The sequence below is a fragment of the Temnothorax curvispinosus genome, unplaced genomic scaffold (assembly GCF_003070985.1).
Source record: "Temnothorax curvispinosus isolate PA1 unplaced genomic scaffold, ASM307098v1 QBEX01013816.1, whole genome shotgun sequence".
Classification (NCBI taxonomy): domain Eukaryota; kingdom Metazoa; phylum Arthropoda; class Insecta; order Hymenoptera; family Formicidae; genus Temnothorax; species Temnothorax curvispinosus.
The window spans coordinates 1-15,501 of NW_020223596.1; the positions used below are offsets into that span (position 1 = coordinate 1).

Genomic DNA, 15,501 nt, shown 5'->3' on the forward strand with positions numbered 1-15,501 from the left:
GCCGGTTAAGTGACGTCGAGTTCGCGTCAGAAAATTGGCAGGTGTTAAGATAGATAGGACTCGACACAGAAATAACTGATCGAAAATGAAACTTTAAGATAAAAAATCTATTTTTCTGTATAATTTCCTCTACTTACTCTAAACGAATCTTGCGTCCTGGTAGACTCCTCGTTACTGTCGCGTTCCAAATCCTCGACCATTCGGATAAGTCTGCCTTTCTCTTTCTCGACGTCTTTCAGTTTCTGTTGCAGCTTCAACACGAGACCGATGTCTACGGGAGCGTGTGTGGGTGCGGGCCTGGCCTCGGCCTCCGAAGACGATTTGTTGGGTTGAACTTCTCCGTCGGGTGGGCTATCCGACCGCTGTTGACTCCAGTCGATCGTTTCCACTCGCGAGTAGGGCGTCGACGAGGAAGCTGTTGATCTCACGGAACCGTAACCGAAATCCTACAAAAAGAAATCGGGGCGCGTGTAATTTCAATAAACTTATTTTAATAGTAATTATAATAAAAAGTGAAAAATTGAAATCTAGAGAGGCAAAATATAGCTAAAGATATGATTATCATATTTTACAGTAAGCATTAAAAAATAAAATAGGACAAAGTAAGTTTTACATTCTTAATTGCATGTTAAAATTCCTTTTATATAAACGAGTCTTCAGTTTATTCAATAATATTCATAATGTGTGAGCGAGCGTGGCGTAGCAGACAGCGCACTGGTCTGCTAAACCAAAAATCTCAGGTTCAAATCTAGTCCTGGTAGAACCAAAATGAGGACGAATCTGAGGACGAGCGTGGCCTAGTAGACAGCGCACTGGTCTATTGAACCAAAGGTCCCGGGTTCGATTCCCGGTAGGGCTAGAAAATTTTATTCGCTCGTTCTCCTCTCGGAAGGCAATGGCAAACCACCGAGAGTATGTCTTGCCATGAAAACTTCTCTAAAAATTGCCGTTCGGAATCGGCGTTAAACTGTAGGTCCCATATACAATGTGTATAATCCACGTGCGCAACACATGTATATGAAGAGAAGTCACCACGCTCGGACACGAGTAATAGGACTGAGGATGGATGGAGAACCAAAATAAATAAAATTGTATCGCTTGTATTGCGTGTGCACCACAAGCACATGACTTTGGGAGAGACCCAGATCCGACTAGGACTGTTGCGCCATTATGAATGAATGAATGAATAAATGTGTCTTGACTTACGATGTTTTGATCATCGTGTGGAAGATTTTCTGCCGACGTGACTTGGCCATTGCCGCTGGAAGCATTGCTCAAGGAGCGCGAGTGCCCGAGCACTCCTTGAATCGACGCAATCTTTTGTTCCAGCATTTCCACGTACTGCTCCAGCTCATGATATTCCTTGAGCAGTCTTTGGTAAGCTCCGCGATCCTGATCCTGTTCCAGCATAAGCAGGTCTTTCTCCTGCTCGAGTCGATACTTCAGGTTCTCCTCAGCACCGCGCTGGTTGCTCTTCAATTTCTCGGTCGCTATCGAGAGTTCCTTTCGCAATCTTTCATTCTCTTCCTGCAGCTTCTTGTTCTCCTCGTCCTTCTGTAGACCAGTTCTCTCTTTATCATGCAATATATCCATCTTCTCGTCTTTCTCCCGCTGTAGAATTTCCTCCATCTTTTTCAACTCTCTCTCTTTGTCTTGCACCATTCCGTTCAATTTTTTATTCTCAACGTCGACAGATTTCAAGCTGTCTAGCTTGCACTTCAAATCTACCATCTCGTGTTGAACGTTCTTCAAGTGTTGATTCTCCTTCGCCTGAAATAACAAGTTCGTGCGTTTCTCAGATGCAATCACGTATTATTAAAAAGATAAATAAAAGCATATAATAATAAATACATCTATGATTTAAGCTTATATGGGCAAAATATTATTATATGACATATATCACTTACCATCTCGTTTATCTTTTGTTGCAACGTTATAATCTTCATTTCCAATCCTTTGTTGAGCGACTTGACGTGCTCCACGCTTCTGGCCTCGGCCTTCAGTTGCCTAAAGATCTTCTTCGCCTGGCGTTTCCTGATGCACGACTGTACGATTACTATGTCCCTGAGTTTCTTCTTGCATGCCATCCTCACGAGATATCCACGAGCGAATCTCTGGATCACCGTCGCGGCGGCGTGGTCCTTCATCATCCTGTACCTGGCGCGAGCTATGTTACCCCTGCCGCGCGTCTGCAGGCCGAGAATCGTGCGTTTTAACTGCAAATACCATCGTCTCTGCAGCCAGCCCTTCACATGCACCTGAATCTTCACCGCCGCTCTCTCCCTCCTCACAGCCTCTGCCTTTTTCCGGGCGATGTAACCCCTGCCGTATCTCTGAATGCCCAGAATCGATCTACGGATTTTCCTATACCTGTTACGCTGGATCAAACCGCGCACAGTCTTCTGAATCATTATACAAGCATCGCGCTGTTTCTCCGCCCGTAACTTCTCCAGATACGCCACTTGACCGGCCCTGAAAAGCACCTTGGTCTTGCCAAACTTGAACTTGTCCTCGTCGTTGATGTATCTGGCCAGGATGCGCCGGCAAGTCTCCTTCAGATCATCCCGCCGTATCTCCTTGAACCTGCAGAGGCAGCGGTACCTCTGGAAGAAGTCGCCGTACGTACGCTGACTTGGGAAGCCCGCGGCGGAGATCCTGATGGTCTCTAGAACGCCGCAAGCGCGCAGCTGTTGCACCGCACGCACCGGACTGTACTCGAAGGCCTCCTTCTCGTCGTTCGGCTTGATGCAGCGCACGTAGTGCGGCGTCGTTGCGTTCAGTGTAGCCATCAGCATGTTGAGGGAGTCACGGAACTGCGAGCCGACTGTCTTTTTATTCTGCTTGTTGGCTGCGCTCATCGGCGCGCTCTTCTGAGCGGACACTTTCACTCTCGTGTGCGGCACTGTCAACTTCGGGTCCTCGTCACTGAACAGCCTTCTCAGCAATTTGTTCTCGCCGCTTCTTAGCACGTCCACTTGCTCCTCGATTACGGTATCGCGATTCTTCTCCAGGAAGCCCACGGTTTCGTATTGCACGAGATCGGCGAAGTGATAGATCAGAAAGGCTGTAGTGCCGAATCGCGGTTTTTCGAAGTGCTTAGACTTGATGCACTTGGTGTACAACTTCTCCGCCCAGGAGGCGTCCGAACCCTTCGGCATGCGGCACTCCTCGTCGAGGAGGTCGAGAATGCCGAGTTTGGTCTCGATCAGGTCGATGCACGGCTGATTGTCGTAGAAATCGATGAAGGTCCACTCGATGTCCTCTTTCAGATATTCCTCCTGCTCCAGCTTGAAGACGTGCTGATTAAACTGCTGTTGGAGCTTCTCGTTCGCGTAGTTGATGCAGAACTGTTCAAACGAGTTTATCTCAAACGTTTCGAAGCCGTAAATGTCCAGTACGCCGATGAAACAGTGCGGCTGACTGGGTGACTGCAGTGAGCTGTTGATGTTGGTCACGATCCAGTTGAAGAGCTCGGCATAGATATGCTTGGCCAAGGCGTCCCGCGCCCCGTTCGCCTGCTCCACGGTCATGGGCTTCAGAAAGACCTCTCGTGTCGAGACGATCTTCCGATGGCACAGCCACTTGCGCATCGCGTTCACCTCGACGCCCAGCAGCTCGGAAAGAATGAGTAGATGCCGATCCGACGGCGAAATGTAGCTGGACTCGGTATCCACCTCGCCGTCCTTTGCGTCCTTGCTCACGCAACTGCTTATATTTACGTTACCTAGATGTAGGATGCCCGCCAGGATCCGCAGCATGTCGTCCTGCTGTTTGGACGTAAAGCCGAGCATCGTCAGAGCATTTATCGTCTCATCAAAGTACGCGAGATCGTCCACGCCGTCGATCCTGGGGTTGTTGCCCTGATTAAGATAGTGGAATTGATTTTGGTCGGACAGGTGCAACTGGGGAAGACGCTTCGCCGCCGAACACATCTGATAAAAGATATGATAGTTTCGCTCCTCATTCGCTTGGAACACCACCCGCGACTTCTCCAACAGGTAGGTCCTCATGCTCGCGCCGGTGATGTGATAGCTCTTATTGAACTGGATCTCGATAAACTTTCCGAATCTAGAGGAATTGTCGTTCCTGGTAGTCTTCGCATTACCGATCGCCTCCATGATAGGCGAAGAGGCGAGGACCTTCTTCTCGACTTGCGTTTCCGTCGCCGATCCGCCGACAGTCGCGAAATACCGCATGGTATACTTCGCGGAGACCGTTTTGCCGGCGCCCGATTCGCCGGAGACGATAATCGACTGGTCATGATTCTCTCTAAATTAAAAGTTTGTATAAATTAATTATCATTTTATTCGAATTAAATAAGATTACGTTAAATTGGAGCTAATTATATTGAATCAAAATATAATATAGTATACATATAATAATACAAAATATATTTTGTATAGATATAATTTAAATTCTATTAAAATTAATTTATTACTTAACTGAAGTATTTATATTTTTTTTATTTATACAGTCATTAACGATTAGTATTGTTTCTTATCCAACGGAAAGATCACCTGACTTGTCATTTAATTAACATTGATATACAAACGTATATCGATGACACAATATCTGTAGATAATTGTCGACGGGAGATTACTCACCTCTCCAACTTCGTATAGGCTTCCTCGGCCACGGCGAATATGTGGGGTTCCAGGTCGCCCATCGCCTGGCCCCTATAGGCCCATATCGTGTCATTGCCGTAGATGGGCAATTCGTTGTACGGGTTGAAGGCTACCAGGACAATGCCGCAGTAGGTGTAAATGGAATGCCGTTGGAAGCGAATCTGGAGATTGTAGAGGACAGCGGGCTCGTGAAGGAACGACAGCGACGTGAGATTGTTTTCTCCGATCAGAATGTCGGGATTTCGGAGCGGCGGGAGATCGTTGTCCGATTTGATCTCCAATATCCTCGTCTGTTTCGACTCTTCCGTGCGCACTTTCAACGTCGGCGGATTCTGCCTGTAGTTCTCCAAGAGCACGGCGCCTTCCCACACCTTCTCCGGATGCGGTACCCATACTCGGGCGTCCTACGATCGATTCGTTTTTGCGTTAATAAAGTTTCGTCGTTTTTATTATATTTTATTATAGCTTAATAGAAAATCGTGGCGCATCCCCGTTCGTTAACGCCGAGGGTTTATGAAATTATTAAAAAGTCGCGCCAAGACTGCTGAAGCTGAGTATATTTTGGTTAAAAATAAAGATGGTTTAATTAGCTTTATTTTAGATCTGAATAAAAATTAAGGGTAAAGTTTACAGATATTATTTATCAAGATCGCGAATAATTTATTGACTACACTCGTTTATAACGTACAATCGTTACATTTAATTGGTCATCGAGTGACTTTTTAAGTATCGCAAAGACGACCCGCTTTTTCCTTTTGGAGTAGCACATAAAGGTCGCCAATAAGAATGTATCGATTTGGTCGACAAATGCTCCAATTCGCCGTTATTTCATATATTCAATGTTATCATATACCATTCGTATACGATAGAAGACCCCGTTCGAGCGTAGAAATTACCGTTCTATTCAATCTTAGTACTTAACGTAATTTCCATCATTAATCATACACATGACGAACAAGAGGACGACATGACATACAAGATCAATGATTCCTTTAATGCTTTGCGAATACGAAATTGATCCACATATCCACATAATAAATTGTACGGGGCACGCTATTTCTGCATTAGAAAGAAAGCTGAAACTTGAATTTGTCTTTCAATCGCTTTAGTTATAAAGTAGGTAACATACAAAGACGAATAATGTTGTTTATATTAATTACAATTTTAATTATGCAACAGGTAATAGATATGCACAGATAATACAAAACAATAACGAATAACGTTATTTATATTAATTGAAATTTTAATCACGCAATAGGTAATAGATAATACTGCATAAAGTGTATACATACATATAATGTGTAAATATGTCAAGTCTACTGCATAAATCTAAAGTCTAAATAATATGAAATCTAAAAGCTGTTTTAAGCACAAATCCCAGAAATTAGGCTATCGTGAAAACATCGCGATATCACGCAAATAGTCGTCCGTCAGTAACCGTCAAAGATAGTTTTACATGCAGTCTGACATTTTCTACGAACATGCGCGAGCGACTTTCGTGAGTGAATAACGGTGTAACCAAACCCAACGGACTTTCATGTTATAAGGATCTATACGTATTGTCGAAGCGGTCTCCCGGGTTCACCCAATTGTATTACAAATGTACTATCCAGAAGCATGTCAAGCAACGGTAAATTGGTTTTTCTGCCGAAGTCGCGACTTCCCTTTCGCCGTCCCACATCTTCGGATCATCCCATAAGTAACGTCGGCGATGCATAACTATATTCAGGTTTCACGGACGAAATAATTCATTGAGTATATCAATCGCTCTTTTTTCATAAATATCCCGAGATAAGAACCGCGTGACGAATTTTAAATCTTCCAATTCCTAAAGAAACTCTGTCTACATAATTAAATACTCTTTTGTACAAGTACCTAGGATTGTATAATTATGGTAATAAATTTTTTGACATGTAAAATAAGTACAATTTGTAGATATCCTTTAGAATTAAAATCTGCTTTGTACTGAAATGCATTTTAGAGGTCATATTGAAAAATCGCAATCTTAATTTTATAATTTAAGTAAATTCGCGAATGAACGAAACGCGTAATCGCAGTAATACCCAATTTAAGCTGGGATAGCAATTACATCAAATGTCGTGTGAAATGGCAGGCAAGACTTGTGAATTGTGAATTCGCAACCTCACGTTTACTTTAACGAGCTTATTAATTATTGCACGGCGATGATGATTCGCGTCGATTGAATCGCATCTCTACGGTGCGTGCGAAAATCTTTCGGAAGAGATGGAAAAAAAGACGCCGGTTTTCCTCCTTGTTAAATCTCATAAATGATTTCATTAGCCGCTTTGATTACACGTGCCAATTAGCCGCGTTTAAAAAGACGATGAAATACGCGACCCTGAACTTCGCTCCCACAGCGTGTGGGCCATGCACGTGTGTATCATTAATTACGCAAGATACCGTTTCGCCGGGTGGAGAAGAAATAAAAACGCAAATAGGTGACGCGTAATGGTCGCAAAGTCACTGACGCGGTATAATTAAACCTCTTATCTCTTGGTTTGCCCCTATCGACACGTCTCCTGCTCGTGTGACTCACGAAAAACGCACGGCATTCTGCATATACTCGTATTTATGCGAAACGCGCGCAAGATTACACTGGCGATAAACGACACCACGTGAACAAACATCGTAATGTATTAAGTGCTTACGCCACCAGAATTGGAGTATCAATGAGAAAATAATATTTGTGCCGTATTTAATAAACGACCTTCCACACCGGGCTTGACGCTACAACGCGAACTGATAAGATCTATTTGAGTCACATTTTCGCTCTAATAGATTAAAAATAAATCGGTGAGTAATTTTCAAAATCTGAAGATATAATGATATCTCTTCTGCATAAATACAATTTCTTTCAAGACGTTCTGTTAAATTAAAAAAAATGTAGATTATGTTTATTGTAAGATGTACAAATCGTAAAAACCGCACAGAAAAGCATTTATATACAAGAATTTATACTTAGCGAATTTAATGTGATGTCATGAGATGCAGTTTTATGTCGGTGACACGAAGGCTTTCGCCTGTCTTAAGAACGTTATTATAGTATATTAGCTAATTACATAAGAGACTTTCGCTGAACCATTCGCAGAGTTCATGCATAAAGGAAAGAAGCGATGGAAAGGTAGATAAATAAAAAGGATAAGTCGAGATATTCCTGGATCCGACCCAGGGGTTACATACAAGTTACGGTCAATGCAACTGCATTATATTAATACAAAGTTTTAGGGCTATATGATCGGTTAGATAGAAAGTATTTTCAATTTTATTCTTTTTCTTTTATCTTAATTTTTTAATTGAGTTTCGCGGCTTTATCCGGAAAGGTTTCTTTCTACACATACGCAAATTTCTTTACATCGAAATTTTACACAGCTTAAGGTACGCCTGCGCTAGCTCTCTCGCTTCGTGGCGGCATACCGAGGAAATTATTCCCATGCTTTCTATGTTATACCGCAGTGCATGCAATAACACTGCAGCAGCAATAGCAGCAAGGCCAATTATCACCACGGACTCACGCGGGAAGAGAAACAAAAAACTCGAGCTCTCTACCGGGTTCTCATAGCAAGCCTTTAATTGAAGAGGTGTCCAGAAGACAAAAGTGATCCGTGGATCCGTAGAAAGTTACGCCGCATTTTGCGTATTTACGTAATTTCTTAATCTAATGCGAGTAAGCTTCCTGATTCCACCGCACCGCCTTCTGTCGCGGATTAGTAATGACTGTGTCGACAGAGATTCGATATCCGCATGATTAAGATACGGCATCAATAATGAACAATTTAAAAAGTACGATAAATTGTATGCGTAAATAAAAAAGCGATTTGTCTCTTTCAGGACTGCATGAAGAACTTTGCTAATTTTATTGAAGTTTTATTGATATGTATATAGTTTCTATTTTGAAAATGCTATCTTTCTCTCTGTCTTTCTTTCTCTGTATAAATGTATTTTCGTAAAGTTTTCGTAATATTTTCCTCTAGAGCGAGGAACTTTTTGTTGCAGCGCACGTTTTCGTCGCAGCTGGCGTTTGTGATCGATGTCGCCCCAATTTCGCGAAAACTACTCGAACGTTGGTAACATATTTTCTTCGAAACTTGACGCAAGTCATTGTACGCATATGCAAGAAACAGCTTTGTTGCCTTTAGGCAGGCGATGCAACCCTTCGATTGTTCTGTATCCGCGCGAGCTTCACTACTATGTAAGGCTTCCGTTGCATTTCGCACGTAAGGATTTCTACTCTTCTCTAATCGCGAATATTTTTCGCGTATTCCTTTCGTGCACGGATCGATATTAGGACTCGGCAAAATTAAATTAAGTGTTTATTAAATTTTGCAAGCAATATATATATATATAATTGTACGGGTAATTCTGTTATTTTAAATTAAGCTAAATGCATTGCTTTACTGAAAATAAAGAAAATAAAGAAACGATAATAAAGACGATCGTGGGAAATAAAAAAAACAATGTAAGAGAAGAAATAAGGAAAATATACAAGTGTTTAATATAAAACAGTTCCCATGCTGCATAACATAAAATTATTCATTGAAACCACAGTATACCATCCAACAGTTGATTAATAATTTTATATGTAGATTCAGTATACACGTAATACACAAAATAATTGCACTTCCGCTGATTAATTAATGAGATAAACAATCGCATATATCTTGAAAATAAGCTTAATATATTTCTAATATATAATTTTGAATCACATGTTTTAGTCTAATTTTATTGAATAGCAGTGTTACAAAAGCAGTATTCGCTTGACTAGTAAAGTACTCTATTTTCAATGCATTTTTTTTATTATTGGTAGTTGTGTCAATTATGGTCAGACAAGTGTTTTGATCACTAGCACGTGGCAATGACACTCCGTTAAAGTCTCGTGTTCAGGTCTTCGTACACATTTTCGTACAATTTAAACATAGGTGGAAGCGATATGGTGGGGCGTCGCAATCTTATCACTACGAGGCCATCCCGGAATGTGTGACTCATGCTGACATGGATTTCTTCAGCAAAGAAACTGGACAATTCGGTCTATTACGTGGTTTCTCCGTAAACATAAACACTTAAAATATAAAATAGAATGGAGTTCGCGATATGTGGAGAAACAGAGTGACTTTTGGATAATTGTTAAAGAAACAAAATTTAAAAATAAAGAAAAAACATCAGATTGTATAAGTAAAAATACGAAAACAATTAATGAAAACTTATATTCAACGTTTATTGACATGTTCTATTTTTACTTTTCACATTTTATATCCCATATTTTTTGGAAAGCGCGAAATGACAATTTATATACATTTTAAAAAGCATACACGTTGATAATGTTCTCAAACTTCGTTAGGTAAGCTTTGACCATGAAACGCACATGGATGATCTAAGAGCAGACTATAAAAACCTCGAGGTCTATTAACAAACGGTACAAACAACTTCATCGAATTTATCTTCTCTGTCGTTGATATCGGCATTGTGATAGTAAGATCGATTGTTTACGTTGACGTATACGTTTACGTTTTTCCTATCTAATATACTATAAAACATAGAAGCGCGTTAATCTAATTCTCATTTAAATTACAAATAAAACTAAAAATTGCGTTATTATATTATACGCGTGTATATATATAATCTCTTTCCCTACACACGCAAAATTACGTGATTTATAATTAGAGCTTAAAATATCCCGCTGCGATTTGCGTCATAAAAAAGTTGCACGTTTAATTTTCACTAATCATAACGTCAAGCGCCGTAAGAAATAGCATCATTACATTTTATCGCACTGTTTTTAACTCGAAATAATGGCGATATCCGGCGTAAAATAAAATGTAATGTAGCATGACGTTATGAAAATATCTTCATGGGTTAATGCTCCCGGTTTATATCTTACCGAGGCGCGATTAATCGGTAAACAAAGGCAGATTTAGCCATCGAGTTTCCGCAAAAGAAAGACCGCAATCGTGAGAACGAGACTTTCCGCTTCGGGCGCGGGTGTTAGTTATGCGCGCGTCCGTAAAAGCGGAATGCTTTCGTGGGATATCGCCGCGAGGATTTTACGTCCCGCGGATAGAGAGAAGGGACCATAAAGGACCAACGTAACGCCTTATTTAACACAGGAAACATTTCCTCGCGAGAGAAAGAAGCGCTTCTCCGGTGAAGACGCTTTCGCCGGCGGGAATTATTCTTATCGGGCGAACGAAGCGGCGAAACGCACTAATCTCGATAATCGATAGCGGAAACGGCGCGTATGCAATCGATAATAGATTAGAGAGTCTGGTACGCAGTGATCTTGAGACACGAAAGTTCTGACCACGGCGCGATGTAATCAATACGAGGAGAATGGTCTCTCTGTTAAGAGAAAGGGTTCCCGGCAACGTTCGCGCAATGAGAGTGCAAGCGCCGCGCGCTGATCTCAAACAAGCAATGATATAAATATTTAATAAACCGCAGACACATGACGCCGTCTCAATGAGAGTTTGATGGGGCAATTTTTTTAAATATCAATTTCGATTTAGCTGAAGTCACGAACGCGCTTTCACGCTAAAAGGTGAGCTAGAATCGTTGGGAACAGCCAACCGGGTGATCAGTTCGAGGAACGCGATCGGCAAGCTATACGCTTACGGCCGAGCAGATTCCTTTCTCTCGCTGCAGAAAAGCAAAACACCTCGGCGCGAGACGATCTCGCTGCACTCTTTGCCCTCCGTCGTCGCTAAGACCGGTAGATTCCTCACGCGACCGTGAGGAACATTTTATCTACGGGCAATGGCCGACGACCATTTAAGGAAGGTCCATAGCGGAATAATAATCTCGAGAAAATTATCACTGTCGTCATACTCAAGATTTCATCAGAATTCAAGTTTCTACAAGATTTCTTGTTCTGACAAATCTTGTTCTTAATGATAATAACTTTACATAAATTATCTTGCAAATTCAGAGAGTCAGTCCGAGAATAATGAAATAAAAGATGTTTCACCAATCTTCGCGTTTCATTGTTTTACGACGAAGTAAGTAATTTTAAATCTTTTTCTTCATAGCATCACAAAATTTTTTTCGAATTAAAAAAAGTGCCTTCTCTTTTACTCTTTTTTTCCCTACAATTTTCTGTCTTCCGAATATTTTTCTCTATAACGACGCTCGATATTCGATGAGAGAACCTTCCGAAGACTCGCATAGTCGTAGCTACTCTGGAATTAGTATAATCGACGAAAAAAAAGCACCTAAAGAATGGTGCCCGTGCCGCTAATGTCATTTCTGACATTTTTTCTCTTGTACCCCTGCGTCCGAAGGAGCGAAAACCTGTTATAACAAAAAGCACGATGCCCGACCTCGGGCAACCCCCGCCGTTCACTTGGCCGCAGCGATAAATCAACCACCAACGTCGGGGAGAAACGTCACAGGCTTAAAGGGAATAGCATAAGGCAATAACGCTTTCTAATCTCGGTCTCTTCATTACTCGGCGGCATGCGGCACTTCGCACGCTATAATCCCAAGGCGCGTTTTATTATGCGTCGTATTACTTTTTGCATTTCAGTTTGCACGTGAATTTATCACTCGCTTTGGGACGATGATAATGTACGTTATATGTTATTTCTTTGCGACTAAATTTTCGAATTGCGATTATCCTAGATCTGGCAAAATCAGTTTTTCCATATGTTTACATTACATGTTGTTGACACAATGATTTTTTTCTGAAACAACTCGGATGACAATTAAGTATCGTTGAAAGATACAATTAACTGTCACGATATGTTAGAGATATTCCGCGATTTCGGCTTCGGTTAATATAATTCATGACTGGAAAATGCGTCTGTTAGCATCTGTTAATGACAGCTGTGTTAACAAACAAAGTGTGTTAACAAAGATAGTGCAATAATTCTATCAGAAAGAATCAATTGTCTCGCCTAATTATTTATTAATAAATAATTTGATTATTAATTATTCATTAATAAATATTTTCCATGTATAGTAATAAATTTACTAATTCTCAATTTCAAGATGCATCTTATCAAACACTACACCCGAAAGCGTTTCATGTAATCGTAACCGTGCTGTTAATGAAACATTATCGCGGTGAATCAAACACACGCTGTTATTTCTACGATCGTGCCACCTGATTTAGACCAGAATTTAGGTCTCCAGTAATGGAGGCTCTCTCGCTGGCAGTTATTGATTTTACTTTCGGAAAGAAATCTCGAATGCTCAAGAAAAACTTCGTCTTTCCGTATTTATTAATGCACATACAGACAGCAAAATATTCAACAACCTTTTATTGTTTCAAGTCACGCGTTCTGCAGCTCGATCAATCAATATATGTCAATAAAAATGTAGCTTGCGAACAATCTGAACCGAGATTCTCCATCAATACCTCCATTTTTATAAATTGGGAAATAAAAAATCAATTTTCTCGATTTGCGTTGTATATTAAAAACTAATGATATATTGATTAATATATATTAATTTATAAACAGAAAATTGTTACGGCTTAAAAAATCGCAACAGATATTAATTATTGTTTGCATCAGTTTTGCATCAGGAAGATATAAACCGCGTGAGAAAATATGTATACAATCGTACCGAATTTGTTAATCTTAAGAGAGAGAACGCTTTAGATAGGATATCAGGTCAGTGTTGTTGATTCTTACCATACGAAGCTCGAGTTTAAAGGTATGCTCAGCGAAATTTAAGAATCTGTTTATTTATGTTTCGTGTCGATCGAAATCCCGGAAAACAGCTGATTCATCAAGATGAATACGTCTTCAAATAAATGTTGTCAGAAAAAGCGGAAAGCGATTGTTGTGCCTCACATCAAGATGCCTGTTGAGAGGAGAATGAAGGAAGAGTCCTTTAGAAGTGAGAAATATAACTTGCATAAATTAAATACAATGGAAACGTCTGTTAAATATTCAAATAAGAGTAAAAAAGAATAACAGTGAGAAATAGAATTTTCTCTTCGGCCCAAGTATCTCGTATCATAGAAACTATGACGTATTATGTAAATGGATGACCTATATTCGTGACAAACGTGTGCATTTACGGGCGTGTAGCAACGTAGACACAATGATAATTATATAACCCTTGATTTATTGTTTGATCTTATCGTTGCGCAATAGGAAACTCACGCTTCTGAAAGGCTGGTGGGACCTCGCTTTCCTGGATATTTGTAAAAAGTAACAGAGTGAAATCGGAAACGGGTTGACAGATTTCCTGGATCGCGAGTTATGCCCGGTGACACCGCGAGAAAGATACGTTCACTCGAAATGTCAAATGTTTTGCGCGTTCAACGTTTGATGATTGTAAAAAAAAGGAGCCGGATCACAGTTTCGCACGCGCAACCATAATCTCGCAGCAGCCGACATCGTTCCCGCAATTTCCACTGATTGTATAACCGAGTCATTTTCAACTCCACGAGTTTCTTGGTTGATATATGCGGTTGAATCACGTCAAGCGAGACTTCGAGATATTACATACGACCGGAATAATCCCATAATTTTATATGTAAATTACAGTGGCGTGCGATAAATGTGCAATTTTAAACGATGATTAAAGTTTTTAAAATGCTTATTACTGTTATGGATATATTGTTTTTTGAATTTCAACCCGTTTAATGCACTTGAAGGTAAAAAAAACGTGTTTCACATTTATCTTCAAAGTTCCTTTCGGTTCTTTCGGGCTCGAGAAACTGGAGCAACATCCCTAATCGCCTTCCATTATTCACGCCTCCAATTATGGAACCGTCATCCGACGAGCGAGAGAATCCGCGGAGACTTCGATTCCGAACGAAGGATCGAAATCTCTACACAGTCGTGCTCCGCGACTTTTCAGTTCACGCCAAATAGAAACATCCCCTTGAAGAGCGCACAGCGTCAATCCCCCCCGAGGGACCGCGAAACGGTGGCGCGCGCGAGAATCCTCGGCGCGCAATTTTATTTACGTCAGAGGAGACCTGCCATCTTCCTCGGGGATGCGCGCACCTGATATCTCTAAATATATCTCCGAACCTAGTCTTCGCGATACCTTTACGTAGAGTTCCCTCGTGGTCATCGTGATGGGTCCAGGTGTCGGGCACCTGGATCAGGTAGAAGCTGGGTCAGGAGGTATCACTGGATCAGGTACAACACGGTCACGGGCGCTCACCACCGCGCACCGCACACATGCACACGCACGGCAAAGACACGACGACGATGACGACAAAGTGTCTACGGTGTTGGTCGCATGCGATCGAAAGCCGCACGCGCTATGAGCACCGTCGACTTCATCGGGTCGTACGCATTGTCACCTGGCGAGGTTCACGGCATGTTTGTTTTCCTTTTTTTTTTGTTGTTGTTCTTTTCACCCTCCCTCGTGTTTCGCCACTCTTCGGAGTGTTCCTCGGGGACACGCGGGCACCTCCGAGTTTTCCGTGCCGCGAGCGGTGATTTAATCCCCAGGACAGCCTCTGACCTTCCAGGAGCGATCCGGCACGAGCCCCACCAGCGAGAGCGAACTCTCGCAAAGGTCGTACCTCCACGTAAACGACGGCACTGCCGCCGCCAGCTGGCTCGTTATCGGCTTTAGATTGCGCGCCCCTCTCCGGCGACCTCGACGCCCACCTTCCTTCGTCGGCCTGTGTCTGTGATGCTGGTGCGGGTGACATCGGTGTCCCGCTCCGACGCCCGTCGGCGGTATCGCGCGGTCCTCCTTGAAGAATCGAAGACCAACGCTGGCGACGTCCGACACAGAGCGGGTTCTTGAAGAACGTTCGAGGTAGACGTGGGGACTGGGGAACGCAACTCGATGGATAGGTCAACGGGTCTTGCTCCAGCCAAAAAGTTTAAAATAATGTAAAAATATAAAACGTCTGTTAGAAATATATTGCAAAAGTACCGGAAAA

At 41.8% G+C, this 15,501-nt stretch overlaps 1 protein-coding gene across 1 annotated transcript; it reads right to left on the reverse strand.

Moving 5' to 3' along the window:
• Positions 1-137: 137 nt before the first annotated feature.
• Positions 138-15,184, reverse strand: LOC112463986 (unconventional myosin-Vb-like; the record flags this gene model as incomplete). The annotated part of the gene is made up of 5 exons (XM_025030721.1): positions 14,646-15,184; positions 4,605-5,029; positions 1,908-4,269; positions 1,207-1,770; positions 138-446 (listed from the first exon to the last, which is right to left on the reverse strand). Coding segments are annotated over exons 1-5 (3,687 nt in total), but the record flags the coding sequence as incomplete, so codon positions are not given.
• Positions 15,185-15,501: the final 317 nt, after the last annotated feature.